Below are 20,114 nucleotides of genomic sequence, written 5' to 3'. Positions count from 1 at the left end.
CTTGAAAATAGATAGACCTAACCCTATCCTAAATACCTAGGTAGACACTTGTCACCAATTATTTTTTGATATTCAACTGTATAGATCAATGAAAAGGGATAGACGAAATAATAAATTATAATAAATTTTATTATGTAATTAATAAATATATCAAAGTAATAGTCATTAAAAAGAAATGAATAATATTGTTTAACGCATGTATGCTTTTGCTGTTTGGCCGTAACGTGCTTTCAAGCATCTCGTTGGCAGCTGAGGCATGAATGAAGTTCGATCTATTGTCGCTGGCAATCCCACGGGCTGCTTGTATTTCACATGGTATGCTGGGAAGCCCAAATAAACACTGAAAGAGAACAATTAGTTACATGGCATATTTAACAGTTTAAGCAAGAATCATATCTAAGCTAAACTTACTTCGACATTTCAGGAGGACACTGGAAGCTGTAATCAGATTCTTGGAAAAATTTAAGTGGATGGTAAGCTTTAGGGTATCCTCTGTAGTATTCACGATGCATTTGACAAGCCTGAAATAAGTTCAAAAGAAGATATTTAAACTGAATCGTCCAAACTTTTGCCAATTTTATCTTCGATTTCCTTCTGTGGTCTGCTTAACCGAACTCCACATAAACAAAAATTTTAAATAACAAACCATATAAAATGTTTCAATTTCTTCTTGTCGTAAAGGATCTAGAAACAAAATAAATTTAACCATGACTATATTTTATATCATTAAAATCAAATACAACACGCGAGATATAAAAAGTCAATGACAATTAAAACATTTGTTTTGCTATTTTGGTATTTCATAAAGTCAAATAATGACATCAATTTGTTAATATAGGTACCGACAACCAGCATTTCTTATTCATTATTCACTTAAAACTTTTTGAAATTTGTATATCACCCTAGGCCTAACCGTAAAGACTACCTACTATTATGTTGACTGTATGTACAGTCACCAGCATATGTAGGTTACCTTCGTTTTGTTGGTGTATTCATTTTTACATACATGACTACATATAATTTATCCCATCATGAAGACTATTCCAGTATATTAAATATTACTTTCTATGAAACCCTTGTCCTGGATTTTTTGGATGAGATAAAGTAAAGAAAAAAAAACGAGTAAATCATAGACAAAAGAAGACGATTGTCAAAGTTGTATCAAATCAAATGTCATATTTTATCTGTATCAGCAGGCAGTACTAATAAACGTCAAAACAAAATCCCAAAATTTTGTTCTACTATTTTTCATTTCTTTGATATTTACTGAGGTTTTAATATTTTTGTTGTAAATTAATGTAAGCTGTGATTATGAGATGTGTATAGTATTTATTTGTGATAGCCGGATATCAGTTCGCAAACGCTACTTTGTTATTTTGGGTGAACTATTTTTGTCCGCTCTACATTCGGTGCATTGGAATAAATTTTGACATCCAGGAAAAGAATGTTCTTCCTGTACGGTGAGTTCGTTAGACCTTAGTAAACATTATAGGTAACAGCTGTAGGCTACAATTAGGTTAAAACTGGTATGAATCGCACATTGCTGTGTCGCGTGGGAGTATGATCATTAGCATATTTTTTACTTCGACGTAGCTTTCTTGGATTCTTTTAGTGCGTTAATTACTGTCGGTTTCTTCTTTAATTTATAGACACTGTAATGCATACTTTGTTCTACACTATAATGGTAAATTAAGTCTAATATAATGTAAAATTGATTCCTTGGTCAAGGCTCTTGTATCTTTTTATTTTTTTAGTACAAGGAGATCATGTTTATGCACACTCGTGAATTGTTTCTACGATAATCTAGCTCTCAATAGTACTTAGTTATCTGTATTGGTTTCTAATTTTAATATTAAAAACTAAAATTCTTTTTTCTACCATCTGTTTTATAAACTTGCGAAATTTGGTTTATTTATAATATTAATATTCTGACATAATACAACTCATGAATGTATTATCATGTTTCTACTATATTCTATTTATATGCATAGTTTAAAAATCCATAAATATGCAATTAAGCTGTTACTAAAAATATTATCATAATATAAAATGTAGAAGTGAAATTCAGTCACAAAAAGTGTATTAAACAACTGCACTATACCAAAATCCATTGACCTTAAATATCCTACTTTTATTATAAAGGAATACAATGAAAATCTAGTCTGCTAGACGGTAAAAACAACAAATCATTATTTATTAAGATACCAACAAAAATATTTGAAAATAGCCTATGAGTCATGTACAAATACCTAACTTGTACATGTGCATGTTATCTATAGACTTATCTTATCGCTCAATTACACATAGCCCTGACAAATGGACTCCTCTATTTGTTATCACTACTTATCATTTCATCGACTGATACCAGTTTGATGACTTCGTATGAACCTTAATTTGATAACTTATTACTTTAAGATTGTTTTTATTTAATTTAAAATGTTTATTGTGAAAAGTATTATTTTGTAAACTGTTTAATTTTGTGTCAGTGTGTAGATGAAAAAAGAACCGATGAATTGAGAACCTCCTCCTTTTTCTGAAGTCGGTTAATAAGTCAATAAGGCAAAAAGTTACTAAATTTAATCACAAGATTGATAGAAAGTAACAATAAATCTATACATATTTATGTTTACATTAATCACATAATAATATACATATACACACACATACTCTGTGACTAGTCTTACTTTTGCAAACAAATTTGAATCTTATTAGAAATACATAAGTGTTATATATTCATGTAATCATAATAACATAATATGTATAACAATAAGTCTTGGAAAATTATGATGTTTGTTATGTAAACATGATACATACCACCTATAGTTTTAATGCAAACAGTCTGTTTCAAATGTAGATATATTTAGTTAAAAAAGACTCGGGGCTCAGACCAGGTGGATGAGGTAAATCTGATACTTCTAGGGGAAATGGCTAATACTAAGTATTGTTTATGGGCCTACTTAATAATAAAATAATAAATAGAACCCATTAATGTCTCATTACTGGGCAAGGGTCTCCTCCCGTAATTAGAGAGGGGATAGGCTTTGAGTCCAATAATAATGAAACTAAAGCCATCATAGGTTAGGTTAGGTTAGGTTAGGTTTCCTGGGCTTTTTCCGCACTTAGCCTCTTAAATGGGCCTTTGTGCGTGTATCTACCCTCTCTCATTGTTGCGTTGATTCGCCCTCACTCCAGCCATCCTAGTTCTTCCCAGAACTTCAGTAGCTTTTTCAAGTTGCTGCAGGCTTCCTGGAGTGTTGTTGTCAATATTTTTGTTCGCGCTCGTTGGTCCGCCACGCTGTTGCATTCCACGAGTACATGTTGTGGTGTTTCCTCTGCCTCCATGCATCCTCTGCACAGAGGGCTGTCCGTCACGCCTATTGTACATAGATGTTTGTTTAGGGGACAATGGCCGGTTAGGATTCCTATTACCTTGCGTATTTTGTCCCTTTTTAGACTGATAAGGTTGCGGGCAAGATTCTTAGGTGCCACCGGAACTGCAGCCTTAGTTTGCCTGCAACCTTTGCTGTTGTTCCATTCTTTTAGGTGTTTCGCTTCGGTGTTTCTGTTCAGCCAAGATTTAATTTGTGCTTGGGGGATAGGCAGTAGTGGTTCCGGTCCAAGTACTGTTCCATTTGATCCCCTTTTAGCTAGTTCATCAGCTGCATCGTTTCCCATTGAATTGCTGTGCCCTTTGATCCATTGCAGGGTAACTGTGTTCGTACGTGCAATAGCCTGGAGCGCATTATGGCATTCCAGAACAAGGGCAGATGTTATAACGTTATTTTGTAAGGCTTGTAGCATGGATGCACTGTCCGAGACAATTTTTATTTTAAAGTCTCTGACATCTCTGGCTGCGACTGCTTGTGCTGCCTTAGTGATTCCTATACATTCTGCTTGGAAGATTGTATTTAGTTTGTCTAGGGTGGCTGATATTTTGATATTTAGATCGTTCGAGAAGACGCCGGCTCCTGTACCAAATGCGGTTTTGGATCCGTCAGTGTATATCCTAACTTCGTTGATGCCAGAGTCATCTTTAGATTCCTCTTTGAGTTGGATATTGTATCTTCTGTCAAAAACGTGGTGACATGGCGTTTTATCTGTAGGTGCATCGAGAAGTGGTATTTCCTTCAAGATACATTGCAGAATTTTGGTGTGTGTTGTTTCTGGGTTCTGCTGCCATAGCCCGTTTGCTTTTAGTCTTAAGGCAGCCGCTTGTGCCTCCTCCTGTATAACCAAATCTAAGGGCCTGAGGTTTAGGAGGTACTCAAGTGCATTTGATGGAGTGGTTTTCATGCATCCAGTGGTGGCTACACATGCTAGGCGTTGTGTGCTCTGGAGTTTTGTTTTTACCGTTGTCAGTTGTGTTCTGGGCCACCATACAACTGCTCCGTAGGTGATAGAAGGTCTGATAACTGATGTGTATAGCCAGAGTGTTATGTTTGGGTTGAGACCCCATTTGTTACCAACCATTCTTCTACACTGGCCGAACGCTATGCAGGCCTTCCTAGTTTTTGCTTCAATATGACTCGCCCAATTCAACTTGTTGTCAAGAACCATGCCCAGATATTTCACTTGAGTTGACAGGGTGAGTTTGGTGTTAAATAGTTTTGGTAGTTCGAGGTCCGGTAACTTCCTTTTGTTGGTGAAAAGGATAAGTTCTGTTTTTTTGGGGTTTACTGATAGTTGGTGTTCTTCACACCAGTTTTCTATAATCTGAAAAGCTGAGCGCATTATTTTGCATAGTACGTTTTCAGCTGTCCCATTTATCAGTATTGCTAGGTCATCTGCATATCCAATAGTAGTGTACCCTTTTTTGTTTAGACTAGTTAGGAGGCTATCAACTACTATGTTCCATAGAAGCGGTGAAAGGACGCCTCCCTGGGGGCATCCTCTGACCACTTTTGCTCTTATTGTGGTGTTTGCCACTATCTGTACCGCCCTTTTGCTGACTAGTTCAGTGATCCATCCAGTTAGGACTGGTTCTACTTTAAGTCTTTGTAAGGCATGTTTAATGCTGTTGTGCATGGTTTTGTCAAAGGCTCCTTCTATATCTATGAAGGAGGCTAGTGTTGAGGCTTTGTTTGTGAAGGCCGATTCTATTTTGTGCACAACCTTGTGCAGTGCCGACTCTGTTGATTTGCCTTTTCTATACGCATGTTGTTGGGGATGTAGTGGGTTGTTCTTTAGTACTCCATCCCTTAGGTATATGTCTACAAGTCTTTCCAGTGTTTTTAAAAGGAATGATGTAAGACTGATTGGCCTGAAAGCTTTGGCATGAGTGTAGTCCTCCTTACCTGGTTTGGGGAGGAAAACTACCTTTGCTTCTCTCCACAATTTGGGTATGTATTTGAAAGCTATACAGGCTCTGTAGATTGGTAATAGGTGTTTTATCGTCTCGTCTTTTTGCCATTGTAGTAGCGCCGGGAAAATCATGTCTAGCCCCGCTGATTTGAATGGCTGGAAGCTTTTTATGGCCCATGCCATCCTATCCGCGGTTACTATTTTGTTGGCGATTTCCCAGTCTAGGGTTGTTGGTGTGTTGTGGTGCTCGTCTGACCAATCAAGGCCTGATGTCATCAGACAGCCTGGAAAATGTGTTTCCAGCAGTATTTCACACGTTTCTTTGTCGTTATTTGTGTAGGTGCCGTCTGCTTTCTTAAGAGTGCCCAGAAGATTCGGGTTCCCTTTGGAAAGTATTTTCTTTATTCTTGCGGCTTGGTTTGTCGAGTCTATGTTGCTACAGAAGTTGTGCCAAGATTCCGTTCTTCGAAATCTGATGCGCTTCTTATAGTGTTTTTGTGCAATTTTGTATTTGTCCCAGGCCTCAGTAGTTCTGGTGTTTTTTGCATGGTTAAAAAGTGTCCTGAGACCCTTTCGTAGGCGTTCAAGTTCCGGCCCCCACCATGAACTTTTCCCGGGGTCTTTGGATATTGAAGTGGGGCATGCGGAATGATAGCTATTCAGCATGCTTTTGGTTAAAAGTGCTACGTTTAAATCTATATTATTAGTACTGAGAGTGACGTCAGTTACTGGTCCGTCACTTAGTGCTTTAGTAAGTAAGTTTGTGTACCTTGATATATCTGTTTTTCGGGGGTTGCGATATAGGTCAGGGTCTTTTTGCTTGTGTTGAATTTGAAAGCACACGCGGCGGTGGTCTGCCAGTGATGGCTCGTTTGATACGTGCCAGCCCGCAATCAGATTTGCAGCCGCGTGTGTTGCCAAGGTGATGTCTATAATGGTTTGATACCTTGAGCTTACAAAAGTGGGTTCAGTGCCCCTATTTATAATGTTTAGGTTTGTTTGAAATAGGTATTCGGCTAATGACTCACCTCTTTTGTTGGTATCCTTACTTCCCCACAGAGGATGGTGTGCATTACAGTCTGCAGCGATGATCAGCTCCCAGTCTTGTGTTTCGCAGTGTTGTACAAGTTCGGCCAGTTCTCTTGTTGGAGTTTCGCCGTCGCTCGGCATGTACACTGAGGCTAAGACTAGGGTTGTGTTATTTTCTGTGTGGATTGTCACTGCAGTGAGGTCTCTAGAACAGAATTGGTTTAGTAGCGTGGTTGTTATGGTGTTGGGCATGAAAATGCAGGTTCTCGGTTTGTCGACTGAGGGTTTTACCAGTAACTTACCGCAGATATTGCTTAGACCGCAGATTTTGTTGTTTCTGATCCACGGCTCCTGGATCAGGGCGACGGTCTTGTTGTTAACCTCCAGTGCTCTGCGTAGAGTGGCCGCCGCTATTTGTTTGTGCTGGAGGTTGGTTTGTATAACTTTTATGTTTAGGGGACTACGGGCTACGCAGGACGTCATCTTCGTCACTGGAAGTCCCCTTGTTCTGCGGCGGCGGGTCTGTCTCCATCTCGCTCGAACCCTGTTGGGGAGCAGAGGTGGACGGCTCGGGACCGGATGCGGCCCCCTCCGTTGACTCCTCCGTCGCCGTTGGTCTGCTGCTGCTCGTGGCTTGTTCCTCCGAGGTGAAGAACCTGATGTAGCCACTCCCAGACATGTGCGCTACTCGGCGATCACGGTCCAGGATGGCTTGCTTCTGGTCCTCAGGAATTCCAAGGATAAGATGCACTATCTTCTCCTTGGAGTTCACCTCTTGTGGTTTGTCATCCACCGTCATGTCGTAACACTGCCAAGAGTCTACTTTGTACCAGGGGTTCTGGGCACAAAGGACTCTCTGCAGTGTAGCAGCTTCGGTGATGCGGGTGTGGATGAGAAGCCCAGCCTTCAGCTTCTTTTTCATTTCTGACTGCCTTATGACAGTCAGAGTGGTTCCGGGGACTGGTGACGCAATGTTCCCTATTTCTTTGCCCAGCCAGTCGAGAGCATTTGTGTCCTCACACCACATCGCTAAAGCCCCGTCCAGAAGGAAAGGGCGGCCGCGGAAAGATGGAGCATGTACACTCGGAGACGGCGGAGCCAGTACAGCTTGCAGGATGCTATCATCGATAGCTTCCCTCAGCTGATCTGCCTGGCTTTGCGAGAGGTCCCTAGGCGGGACGGTGATAATCGCTACTCGCAGATGCGATTTGTTCGCATCCGCGTAGCTCATCGCCCGCTTCGGTTTCGCGTCGGTTTTCGCGCGTTTGGCTTCCCCTCTGGGAGACTGAGTATCGTCCAGACGAGACCGCTTCGAAGAAGCGCGCTCGTCCGGACCATCCCCAGTCCCAGACTGCTCCTTTTCAGGTGCAGTGGGAGCCGTCGCAGCGTTCCGCCGACCACGAGTTCCTCTCGGTGTCCGTCTCTTACTCGACTTGCTGGGTGGTGGTGGTGGTGGTGGTGCTGGTGGTGCCGTTTTAGGCTCTCCTGAGGTGGAGGGCTGAGGGTCGCGCTGCGTTGCCGCTGCTGCGGTTGCCGTCTCGGCTTGTGTTGCGTTTTTGGGCTGAAGGTGTTCCCTTCTCGCGCGCCTGTTGGGGCGACGGCGTTCCGGTAGTTCCTTCAGCCTTTGTTTGGATTTTGCAGGGGCGGTAGGTTCCCTTTTGCAAGGTCGCTTATGAGCGGCTACCGTCCACTGCGAAGTAGTGTTAATTCCCTTTTCGGGTGACGAGGAGATGGCCTCGGCGAGGCCAGAGAGGTCCAGGCTTCCGCCTGGTTTTGGGCACAGTTTGTCCCCCCCAGAATACGTGGGACGGACCGAGCTAGGCTCGGTGAGGGATTCTCCACTATCAGTGGTACCCTCCTGGGGTAATTTTCTATGCGACTGTGCGTTCATTATATTTGAAGGTTTTTGTTTGGGCGAGATTGGCATAGGATGCCAGAAGAAGAGGGGAGAAAAGAAGAAGAACTCACACTACCCGCCCAAGGTAAGTGTGGTACAATTTTTTGGGGGTATTTGGTGCCCCAAGGCTCTGTGTGCCTGAGTGGATAATGCGCCGCCACGGTTCGGCTATGCGGGATTGGTTTAGGGATAAGTGGGAAAGGAAAAGGTTTGGATATAGAGTACCGGCCAGAGGTTTTTGTTGTGCCAATTACAGAGGGTAATTGGCCAATAACGGGCAGCAACCTCGGGAAGGATAGTCCACTGGCCTTGTTTAGGGGATCTTTGCGACTTGCGCTACTCCCTAAACCATTTGCTAGACCCGGCATCGGACAGATGTCGGGAGTAGGAGAATCATCAAGCATTGTGGTAATGCTTGACCATTCCCCCGCCCATCATAGCTGGTCAGTAAATAACTCAAGAGGGCATATGAACAAGGGTAGTTAACATTGCTCAATAGTAATGCATATAATTTTCAACTTAAATCGGAGTTCAAGAATTGTTATCTTCTCATTGCAAAGTTTTAAAATAACCATACCTACAGTAAAGTACATAAAAGGTAACATAATATGAGCATTGTCATGAATGGATCGGACATTGATGTGTGTACTGAACAATGACATGACTCACTGCTTTATTAAGTCCCCCCATACAATGTTCGACGGCTTTTCAGCGATTTTATCATACGACACGACAAAACACCGCAATTTGCAGCACCAGTTAATATTAAGAGCCAGTTACTTACGTTTAAGTGTTTGATAGCCTACCTGATAGATTTTTTTTTTTTTTTTTTTTTTAATGACCCATATCTGTCCCACTGCAGGGCAAGGGTCTCCTCCCAAACGAGGGGGAGGGTTAGGCCTTGAGTCCACCACGCTGGCCAAGTGCGGGTTGGGGACTTTGCATGCCCTCAATAAATGTATTAAACAAATTTTAGGCGTGCAAGGTTTCCTCACGATGTTTTCCTTCACCGTTAGAGCAAGTGATAATTATTTCTAATACACACATAACTTCGAAAAGTCATTGGTGTGTTGCCTCGGTTTCGAACCTGCGACCACTTGCGTGGGAGGTGCCAACTTAAACCACTCGGCTATCACTGCTGACCTGATAGATAGTGACAGAAAATTAGGTTTTCTAACTGGTACCTATCCAGGGGTTGTAAAGTGGATAGTTTGTCGTACGAGAGCCGTTTTGGAGACTTGTTCTGATGTTTATTGTATTTAGGAAGAGGTAATAGATACACTAATAATATTTTAGTTTTATTTTAGTTTAATAATATAGGTATGCTCGTGAGCTTAGATTGTGCCGGCAAACCATGACGACCCTTTCGACTTTCTTCAGTTTCTATATTGAAATAGCCGCAGTATTGCAACAAAACGTGAATTTTACCCGTCATGTTTCTATGGCTTATAACTAACTACCTAATTATTATTAACCGACCTTAAAAAAGGAGTACGTTCTCAATTCGACCTTATCTTTTAATAATGAATCGATAAGATTCTACACTACACTTAGATTGGACTGTCGGTCTTTAAAAGTTTGCGACTGTAAAAGTCGTTCGATTTCGTCGTGATACGATGCTATCGTGTCGTGTCGTTTAAAATAAAGCGCACGAATCGAATCCTTTACTACGGCAACGCTTGCGACCTCTTTGCTGCGTTCTTTGTTTGATAACACAGTGTGTTGTCATGGACACCGGTCTGGTGTTTTTCTAGATAACCGAGTTGTTTATCAGTAGCAAATATTGTGATGAACTTATTTATCGATCGTATTTCGAGTATTATCAGTTTTTAAATACAAACTTTGGTTAAACGTCAACTTAAGTTGTAGATTTATACTACTACCTACTACTGTGTGTAATTGTACCTTTATTTGAAACTTGGTGACGCAGATACCTTAATTACCTGTTATGTATTTGTTCTTTGTTTTTCCTTATGCATGTTAATTAGTTGCCGCTCTATTTTTGCATTTAAGATAAGACGTAAACTATACCCATATATTGCACCATTTTCAACCTCAACAGCACTGAAATTGGATTAAAATTAGGAAAACAATTACAATGTCGCTTTATAAAACCTTTTTTCGTAGTCAGCAGTTTGCACTAATATGCAATAGAGAGTGACATACAGCAAAAGTATTAGCTAATTATTATAATTTCTGTATTTTAACATAGGTACCTAGTGAATATTCCATCTAAACAAAGTTCCTATGCTTCAACTGCACAAATAAATCCCATTCTACGAATATTATTAATGCGAATGTTTGTAAGTATGCTGTGACTCTTTCACGATAAAACGTCTGGACGGATTTTAGCGAAATTTGGTACACTGATAGTTTATAATAAACCTGGATTAACATATGATTTTTTACTCTGCTATTAATTCATATAGAAACCATACACTAATTATGATTGAAATATACGGATTCGAGGGTTTCTGATGGCCTCCCGAGGTACCATCAAGACAAAAGCTAAAAGTTATTAGCGTTAGTAACCATTAACGTAACCATTACATGTGACTAGTAACTACTCTATACTAATAGACACTCGTTAGTTTTAAATGAAGCGTGGTTTCAACATAACAACGTGTTATATTATAAATAGTTAGTGCGTGCGTGTGCCAAAAGTTTATAGATCCCTTGACTCATGTGCATGTAATATTGTTCTATAATTGAAATGGCCCACTTTTACACATAAAATTTTAGTACTGATACCAGATTTGTGGCTGTTCTTCCTGGTTTTTTAAACTGCTAATCAGTTCCATATAAATGCAGCGATGATAATACGATGATGTACATATTAAATGTTAGGAAGACACGGTGTGACGGTATGCCTATTTTATGTTTTTTTTTCTGTTTGATAGGTAGGCATAACTTTTTACTGGTGGACCGACTTTGATGATTCTTGTTTTATTATTGTAAGCGGAACAGAATTTTGTTTCGTTGTATTGACCTGACTTACAAAGACCTGAGGTGACAAATGGGAATACAAGTAGGAAGAATTTTCCCAGTTGTCATCCCGGGGGACAGAGTCAGAGGGGACAACTGGGTCTTAGAATTGTTTGACAGAATTGTAACATTATACGGAATGGTATACTAAACGAGGTACCTACCCCTATCAACGTTATTTAACGTTAACTAGGAAACAATTTACTTCAAGTGTGGTATATCCGCAACCCGTATGTGTAATACTCGGCCCAGACAAGTTGTCTGGGCTCGATAAAATTATTTTCGCTCACAAGATAAAGGTGCTGATTTCATTGCCTGTTAACACGATTTTTCATTTCATTTTTCAGAATCCCTTCAAACTTTCGGAATCGTATGACCATAACATCCTATTTCTACCTATAAAAGGGCGTGGAAGTAACGTTGAACAGTTTTATGTTGTCCGTTTATTATGAAACTTCGTTCACGTTATCTTATCATTTTTCTTTATTTTAGGAATGTCAAGAGCCGGCATTTAAAAAGTTTTATTTCAAATTAATAAGCAATCTTAGTATATTTCTTAATAGCTGTTGATATTAATAACCACTTATGGATAGGAGCTACGATGCAATCTTGTTTGTTAACTCAAATTCTTATTCAAATCAATCAATATGATAAAGCAATCATTGTGGCTCCAGTTAATAATTAAGTACGAAGACCGAAATAGAGATTGTGCGAAAGACGAACAAAAAGGGGGTGAAGACATGATAGCCGAAAGAGATTAGTGGAAGCCGAAAACATGTTATGCCAACCCTACCTAGCGTGGGATAAAGGTCATGGAGAATTCTATCCCACTAATATTATAAATGCGAGAGTTTGTGAGGACGGATGGCTGCTTGTACCTACGTATGTTACGCCTTCACGAAAAAACTACTCTACGGGTGTAATGAAATTGGTACACTGATAGCATATAACCTGAATGAACACGTAGAATAGAACTTTTACACCGGTAAATATTTTCAGCAGAAGCCAGTAATTACATAAATGTATCGAAAATTTTAGCTAGCCTCTTAATATCCCGCCCTCGAGACCAATATGAGCTTCCGCTAAGCTCGATTACTATACTTTCGTTCTTAAATAATATTCGAACTGGTTGCTTCCAGTTGACCCTTGAGCCGTGTCTATGGTGATGGTGATGACGTGCGCGGGCATGGGCGACGCGGTGCTGCGCGAGCGGCTGCCCGCGCTGTGGCGGCGCATCGAGGACGCTCACTATAGCTACCTCGAGACTGACGACAGCCCTGAAAAACTACAACAGAAGAAGAAACTAGAAGGTAGAAACTAAGTTAAGACTACGATACTTCACCGAGTGTATTTTTATAAAGAGTGAAAAAAATGTAGTTACTTTAATAGTAGTCTTGACTCTTGAACTATTTTAAGATCTTCTTGATTCCGACTACCAGAAAAAAATCTGCGTACTTCAATTCTATGGGGTTATATTTTTCGAATACGTAATTAGTGTTCGGTAAATAAATTGAATTTACAACCTTAGAAAGTGGTAGGTTCTTACTCTCAGCAGTTGACTCATCAGGTTACAACTTGAAATCAATGTTATTGTTAAACGACTATCATTCAAACTTCAGTTCCCACGGTAAAAATAATACTGGACCCAATCAGGCTGAATCAGCTGATTTTTGACTCTTCATATTATTATATCTACTTTTATGTATTAGGGAATCTAACCGCATGAGTTGCTGCAACAGATATATAATTAAAAGCCAACAACTAAAAATAAAAAAAACTCACTTAAGATAGCACTAGATATTGAACTATTCGCACCACTACATACCACGTACTGACACCGCCCAGCCTACGCACCAGCGTTAAACAAACAACCGTCATATATTTATAAAACAAACAGCTTGTTTACAATCACAATTTATTGTTTGTTTCAGACTACATAATAGAATATTTATCGCTAGTGCCTCATGAATGCAAGTTTGGCTTGACGGAGACGGGCAAGGTCTTCCAGCGAACTATAAACGAGTTGTCCGACTTTAGCGCGTACAGGGCCGGCTTGGGATGGGCCGCGTTAGCTCGGTATGCTGCTAATCTCCTCGCACAGCCTTGGAGGAAGGAGTACAGGGTTATACGGGTGAGTTTAGTAGGATTTTATGCCCTTTGTAGAGAAGTCTTCGGTAAATAAATAAAAATACTTTTTTGATAGTTGACAGTTAAATATCTATAAGTTTAGTAATTATAGCCACACTAGGCATAGTCTGTTTCGTGGCTAAAAACTTTTGGCGATTACATGGTAGGACTATTGCTACTTACATAGAAAAAAATCTTAACACTAATAGGTATAAAGTGATGTGTATCAAATGCTCCGGTGATTCGCCTGAATTATCGTTGTAATTATGTAATAAAAATAAGGACTGGACGTAATTATACACCCATTTAGTCAAACATTTCTTATTAGTAACCAAAATCAGACTTGACGCTGATGGTATTTCTAGAATGTTCGAACACTGTATATATGAAGCATTATGCTCTTTACCCATTTTCTACTTATAACGTACATATGTAAGTACCCACCTTTAGTCAGTCGGCTAATGTGTCATAACTCACTAAATCAGGAGCATCTACTGCGCTAGGAATAGGAAGTATTAATTGACCACCACGATGACGTCACTGCGTATCACCCTATTTATATCTAGTCTCGGTACAAGTGTAGTTTTTAAATTAAAATTTATGATGTTGCAATGATGTACGTAATGTTGAATGTTACTGTAATTTGTCATGAAATGGAAACAGTTATGAAACGTATTTTTAGAAAAATGTTATGTTATATATCGTGAGGAAACCTTGCATGCCTAAAATTTGTTTCAAACAGTTGGCCCAAACTCAAACCCACACTTGGCCAGCGTGGTGGACTCAAGGCCTAACCCCTCCCTCATTACGGTGCCCTTGCCTAGCAGTGGGACATTAATGGGTTAATTTTATTCCTTAAATAAATTTATAATATTTCAGTTATACTGCGGTTACTTCAAGCATGAGGTGGAGGCCAACATGGTAGGGGCAGAGATATTGCTGCACACGATGGGCTACAAGTCCACGGGCGCCGGGCGGCTGGAGCTCGACGGGCCGATCTGTCCGGACATGGTCGCTGCCGTCTCCAGGGACGCGCTCATTGCGCAGTGCGAGTGTCAGGTGAGGAATACACAATCATGTAGAATGTTAAGTGCTGATGTTTTTCTTTGTTTAGTAATAATGGCCTCCTTACATTGTTTGTGCGGTATTGCTTTGGTTTAAGTATGGTGTATATCAAATGGTGATAATATTATTGTTCTCTTAAGATATACTGATGGGATTTTAATAAATGTATAAGTTAAACATCGTTTTGTTTAGCTTTGCGTGGTAATGCGCTGCTGTAATGCTGACATAAGAGCGTAATTTATTGTTTAGCTGCGTATCCTGTCTATGCGTTATAGTTAACGTTAAGGCAAACCAGCACTGTGTAAACGAGCGTAAGGGTCACACCAAGACATGACGTGACGTAGAGTGGACACTTTTAAAGAGCTATTCAAGTGATAACTTTATTTTCTACATGAAAAGATCGCCACACGACGTCGCGCAGCGTGTGTGGAGCGCTGCATCGCGCGTCGTATTCCGAGGTCACTTAATGAAATATGTCTTATTGTTTACTATTTTAAGATGCGTTTCGTGACTGGCTTCTTCAGGTATCGTCGTGTCTCGTGTCGTTGTGACTGTTGTGAGCTAACACTTAGCTGTAACTGTTCGTGTGTACAGATAATGTCCCACATCTGGGAGGCGGTGTGGAGCGCGGGCGCGCGTGTGTCGTGGCGCCACGTGTGCGCCGAGCGGGCCGCGCGCGCCGCGCCGCCCGCGCAGGCCGCCGCCAGCCTCGCCGCGCGCGCCCCGCCAGCTCCGCCCACCGAGCCGGAACATGGATATGACGACGGTATGGACATAATACACCTACCATTCACTCACTCCTGTAGTCGAACGTCTTCGCACTCTAGCTTTAATTATCCAACGGCAAACTGGCCCTCTTCTAACATCTGTACCGGTCGCTGTTGAATTAATTGCCTGTTTTATCGAGATAAATTGTGCACCCTATCTCGTGACTACATCGGAACGCATATTTTGAGATACCTGAGATTTCAAAATTTAAAAGTATTTCATGATGAAAATTATTTTAATATGGCTTTGAAAGCTTCAAATCGAGTACAAAGAGAAAGAACAATATTGTTATTGTAATTTCAGGAGCAGAAATATACTCCAACATCCCCACGACGATTCCCTCGGAACCGTACCGGAGCCGACTGACCGACTCGCGATACGAAGCGCCGCCCCCCCACTGCAACCACCTTTGCGAAGAACTGTTGCCCCCCGAAGACACTGCCCCTCCCATGCACCCCTACATGATGCCTCAGGGCATGATGCCCCAGGTCATGTACCCGCACCTCCACCCCGACGTGCCCGTCACCATGCCGCACTGCTCCACAGTCCCCATGATGACCCCCTACGGCGTCCCCTACTACTACCCCGTACAGTCCCCCTACATGATCCCCACCCCCGTCTACGCGCCTATAAAACACGCCGCTACGGTACCAGTAAACGGTTACCCTCCCATGCCTCAGTACAGGTACCCTTCAGTACCGACGGCGCAACTCATCGAACTAGACACTCCCTCTGTTTACGAAAATGGAAAATTCGAGAGATATAAAGACGAGGAACGAAGTCACAGGAAGAGCAGACCGTTGGAGTCCTCCAGGAGGAATAGCACATCTAAGTCAGGGCTCAGCGATGTAACGCTTCCTAGTTTACCGCGCTCCGATACACAACCGGCACTAAGCAAGGCGAGAGAGGACGGCATGGGCACATACGAGAGTTGGGACTACGTATTCAGGAACCTATCGAGCAAAGAACAAGAGCCTGAAAGCAGAAGTCGGTTCTCTCCATCTTTAGATAGAGACTCCAGAACACTGGACAGGTTGGACAGAGAGGAACGAAGAGCGAAATATCAACCGACAACCCTGGACTTGGAAGACGGTCTTCAAGCCCTGAACCTTGACCGATCTTACGACGACGAAGTTTATCGAACGGCGAAGGTGAACGAAATTATGAGGATGAAACAGGAACAAGAGTTAAAAAGGGCAAGGCATTTGGCGAAAAAGCAAATTGACGAAAGGAAGAGTAAGAAACACGTAGAGCCGGTCGGAAACCCCAAAGCTGATGCGTTGATAACCCCCAAGGTAGCAGCGGATAAAGTTAAACTGCTCAGTAAAAAAGACATTCGAGATAGGAAGGAAGTGATAAAGCAACAGAACTCGGTGAATGGCTCGTCATCAAACACAGCAGAGGTGAAAAAGGTGAAAAAACCTTCGAAACCTATCGAAGTGGACAAAACAAAGAGTAAACCTGTTGAAAATGGCGTCCACAGTTCAGGACACAGTTCGGGGCACAGCTCCAAAACTAATCACGGTAAGTGTACATATTTGACGATTATCTAAACACAAGCTGAGTGGAGTGCAACATTATTTTGTTTACTCATCGCCTCAAATAAAATGATGATCTCATGTTCAGTATTTATATCGCATAAATGATTTCTTTTCAGCTTCTTCCAATGCACAGCCATCAAGTTACGACTTGAAAGCGCAACTGATCGTTTCGTTGGACGAAACGGACCACGTGCGCCGCTCCCCACCGAAACAAGCGCAACTGAACGGGGACCGACCCGCCAGCAGGACGCCGAGTCAACACAACGAGAGAGACCGGCCCGACACCAGCGGCGAGGTAAGGAGGGACAAGTGGCAGTGCGCCACGTGCACGTTCTTGAACAGGAGCGCGATGCAGGCGTGCGAGATGTGCGGCAAGTCCAAGCGCGGGCCCGAGATCCAGCCCCTCAGGTCGGGCGGGCGCGAGTGTCCCGCCTGCACGCTGGTCAACGAGCGCGACGCTAAGATATGCGACGCGTGCGGCACCAGCCTCGAACATTGCCCCACCTACATATAACGCGTCACCGTGACGTCACACTATCGGGTTGCCAACTTGCATCTAATCATTTTGTTTTAATTTTATTTATAATGACGTAGAATTAATGTTTATATTATTATAATATTGCACAATATTTTTTGTATGATTTTTATCGTATGCGGCCGGCTGCGTTTTTATTTAAATTTGAAATTGCACATTCGATGTGTTTCGGCGGCTGTTAAGTTAAACGTGAACTTATTCTTATATATTTATAAATCAAACGTTTGATTTGACGTAATTATTTACAAATGTAAAATCCGAAAGGTTCCTTACGATTGGTTATCGATTGAACAGATATATAAATGTTGAATTAACGTGCGTGTTGAATATATTTCATTGACACTATAACTTTTTGGGAATATAAAACCGAGTTTAAATAATAGTTGGATCTGGGACCATGAAACAAGCGGGTACTGGGAGAGCACGATATTGCGCAACTTCTAATTATAAACTGATCTTTGGAATAACGAAAATGTGTGTCTATCGGATTTTTAATAGTAACCGCTTGTTTCGTAGCCATAATTTTATGTTATTGCTCATAAAATGCATATTTGTTGTATTTAATACAGATTATATTATAATGTAGCTGTTACTAAATTATTTCGATTCTATCGCTTGACGACAGGGTAACGATAAATATGTGTATCAAATTTTAATTATTAGTATTATATATATTGTAACATTTGTTCCGCGACATCCACATGCGCGCCGCGCAACATGTTCGGCGACGTTGCGTAGTCACATCATATTCGCAGTAAATATTTTTAAAGAGTCCAAGCTGTATACATACGAATACTTTCGCGTTATAATAAATTGGATTCGAAGCAAATTTCAGATCAAATGTAGAAGTAGGTGAATATTTTCATAAACTCGTGTCTCTAAATGCCGATCTTATGGTTGATGAAATCTCGACTTATACGCTATAGGCTAAGATCCTATACAACGACATTCATAGATCTAGTTAATGGGTGAAAAATATTTTTTATTTAATAAAATATCTCAATAAATGTATTGCAAATGGGTTGTCTAAAAAATTTCAGTCCAGAATATGTTTTTTTATATAATACGGGCTTGGTTAATGAACAAATTTCACTCAATATTTTTATTTTAGTTTCATTCATTCATCTGATTGGTGATAGTCGTTGTATAGATCCTATACTAAATTGCGAAACTCGTAAGTTCTCTGAAGAGTTTGCTATAAACGCATTGAATATTTTTTCGCCGAGACCGGTCTCAATTTGCTTCTATGATAATATGTTAGCCTTATGTACTGTTACAATATTTTTATGAATGTTGATCATAATTCTAATGCAAATGTTTTCTTATAGTCCTGTACGTGTTAGCTTTAGAATATTATGCACAAATTACATATTATATAACGGTATTTATACTCACGTTACAAGAAACCCTACAAGAATAGTCATTTATTAAGCAAGCTTGGACTCTGAATATAAAAGGTATTAGACAAATGTTGCGCGTTGTTGCCACACATGTTGTCAACATTGTCGGGCAACATGTTGCGTAAATAATGTATTATTAATATTGAATATGAGGCGTTAGACCTACAGTTATGTTTGACGAGGGAGTATAGAGATTATCTCGAAATTATAATATGATTGTAATAATAGTGTTCGTTTATTCGCCTTCTATAATGCTTTAATGTTAGTTGAGATATAGATAAAAACGCTTTTTCGTTTTATTATTACATATAATATAAATTATTGATCTGTGTATATAATTGTTAGCGTTTGTAAATAGTAGAAATTAAATATATTTATTTAGATGTTTGGATTTTATTTATTTTGGAGAGAAATAAGGTTTAAATCATAGTGATACTAATAAAGAATATATAACATCATATAACGGTGCATTTGTTATATAGGGCGGTATTAGAGCATAATATTATTATTTAAATGTGGATACGCATGTGAGTTTATCAACATCATGCTGTCTCATACATCATTATAGTACACAAGCGAGACAAAGTATGTTACAGGACTTACATGCGGGGTCACATTAGCTCGGCTCTAACACCGCCCATAAAGTAATTTTATGATCACAGTCTAAATAATATGCACAGTGTAATAATACAAATATAAATTGAGCCATTCGCTTGAAGAAATACGTATAACGAAATTATTTAAACTAATTTGCAATAATAATATTTGTAGAATAGATATTGGGAATGGTATTTATAAAGAATAGAGTACATTGGCGTGTTTCTTCAAGTAAATGGTGATTAGTCATAGATTAGGTGGTTAAAGCACTGACGGACGTGTATTTTTCTATAATAAACAAAGGTAGATTTTCTCATACGTGATAGATTTATATAAAGAGAATTTGTGCTTGATTTTCAGTTGCGTTTAGTTGAACGAGACGCGTTCAAGTCGAAATTATGACAAATGCAAATAGACGACATGTAATACAATGAAAAAATAAATACTATTGTTTTATGATTTATAGTGTTTTATTGTACAATTCCTACAGTTTATATTATAAGAGGCATTGGCAACAGGCACAGAAGCCACTTTTCGCCTCGCAGTTGTCTATGATGGCGGGGCCGCTACCTGCTAAGGTGCAAGCTGAAACTTAAACTTAGTTTAACTAAACCAACCAAAACTAAAGCCCGGTTACCCTGCACCTTAATCCGGGCTTTAGTTTTGGTTGGTTTAGTTAAACTAAGTTTAAGTTTCAGTTCCGTTAACTACGAGACTCACCTACTCAGTCGTTTTTGAGCTGATCTTTGTGGTAGGTTAAACCAATTGGGATAGCTAGCATTTTTGTAAAAGTGTCCATTATCAACAACATAGATGGAGATTACTAAGCCCAGTTTCCACCGCGAGCGGAACAGACCCAAGCGCAAACT

At 40.4% G+C, this 20,114-nt stretch overlaps 2 protein-coding genes across 3 annotated transcripts; one reads left to right on the top strand and one right to left on the bottom strand.

The window, feature by feature from the left end:
• Positions 1 to 11: 11 nt before the first annotated feature.
• LOC142979852 (uncharacterized) lies at positions 12 to 6,774 on the bottom strand. 2 transcript variants are annotated; one of them, XM_076125058.1, is made up of 5 exons: positions 6,633 to 6,774; positions 6,330 to 6,535; positions 6,071 to 6,230; positions 412 to 521; positions 162 to 340 (listed from the first exon to the last, which is right to left on the bottom strand). In XM_076125058.1, the coding sequence occupies exons 2-5, from the start codon at positions 6,469 to 6,471 to the stop codon at positions 309 to 311; spliced, it is 444 nt and encodes a 147-aa protein (XP_075981173.1). In that variant the 5' UTR covers positions 6,472 to 6,535; positions 6,633 to 6,774; the 3' UTR covers positions 162 to 308. The 2 variants fall into 2 exon arrangements, with proteins under 2 accessions (XP_075981174.1, XP_075981173.1); XM_076125059.1 differs by lacking the exons at positions 6,071 to 6,230; positions 6,633 to 6,774 and having other exon boundaries at positions 12 to 340; positions 6,330 to 6,507.
• tamo (PUB and ZnF_RBZ domain-containing protein tamozhennic) lies at positions 739 to 19,031 on the top strand. Its single transcript, XM_076125056.1, has 7 exons — positions 739 to 1,460; positions 12,352 to 12,522; positions 13,144 to 13,343; positions 14,219 to 14,398; positions 14,999 to 15,170; positions 15,476 to 16,696; positions 16,830 to 19,031. Exons 2-7 carry the CDS (start codon positions 12,372 to 12,374, stop codon positions 17,225 to 17,227), a joined length of 2,322 nt encoding a protein of 773 aa, XP_075981171.1. The 5' UTR covers positions 739 to 1,460; positions 12,352 to 12,371; the 3' UTR covers positions 17,228 to 19,031.
• Positions 19,032 to 20,114: the final 1,083 nt, after the last annotated feature.

Source organism: Anticarsia gemmatalis, chromosome 17 (genome assembly GCF_050436995.1).
Source record: "Anticarsia gemmatalis isolate Benzon Research Colony breed Stoneville strain chromosome 17, ilAntGemm2 primary, whole genome shotgun sequence".
NCBI lineage: Eukaryota > Metazoa > Arthropoda > Insecta > Lepidoptera > Erebidae > Anticarsia > Anticarsia gemmatalis.
Note: the sequence above shows the minus strand (reverse complement) of the source record. Positions and strands in the feature narration are given on the sequence as shown.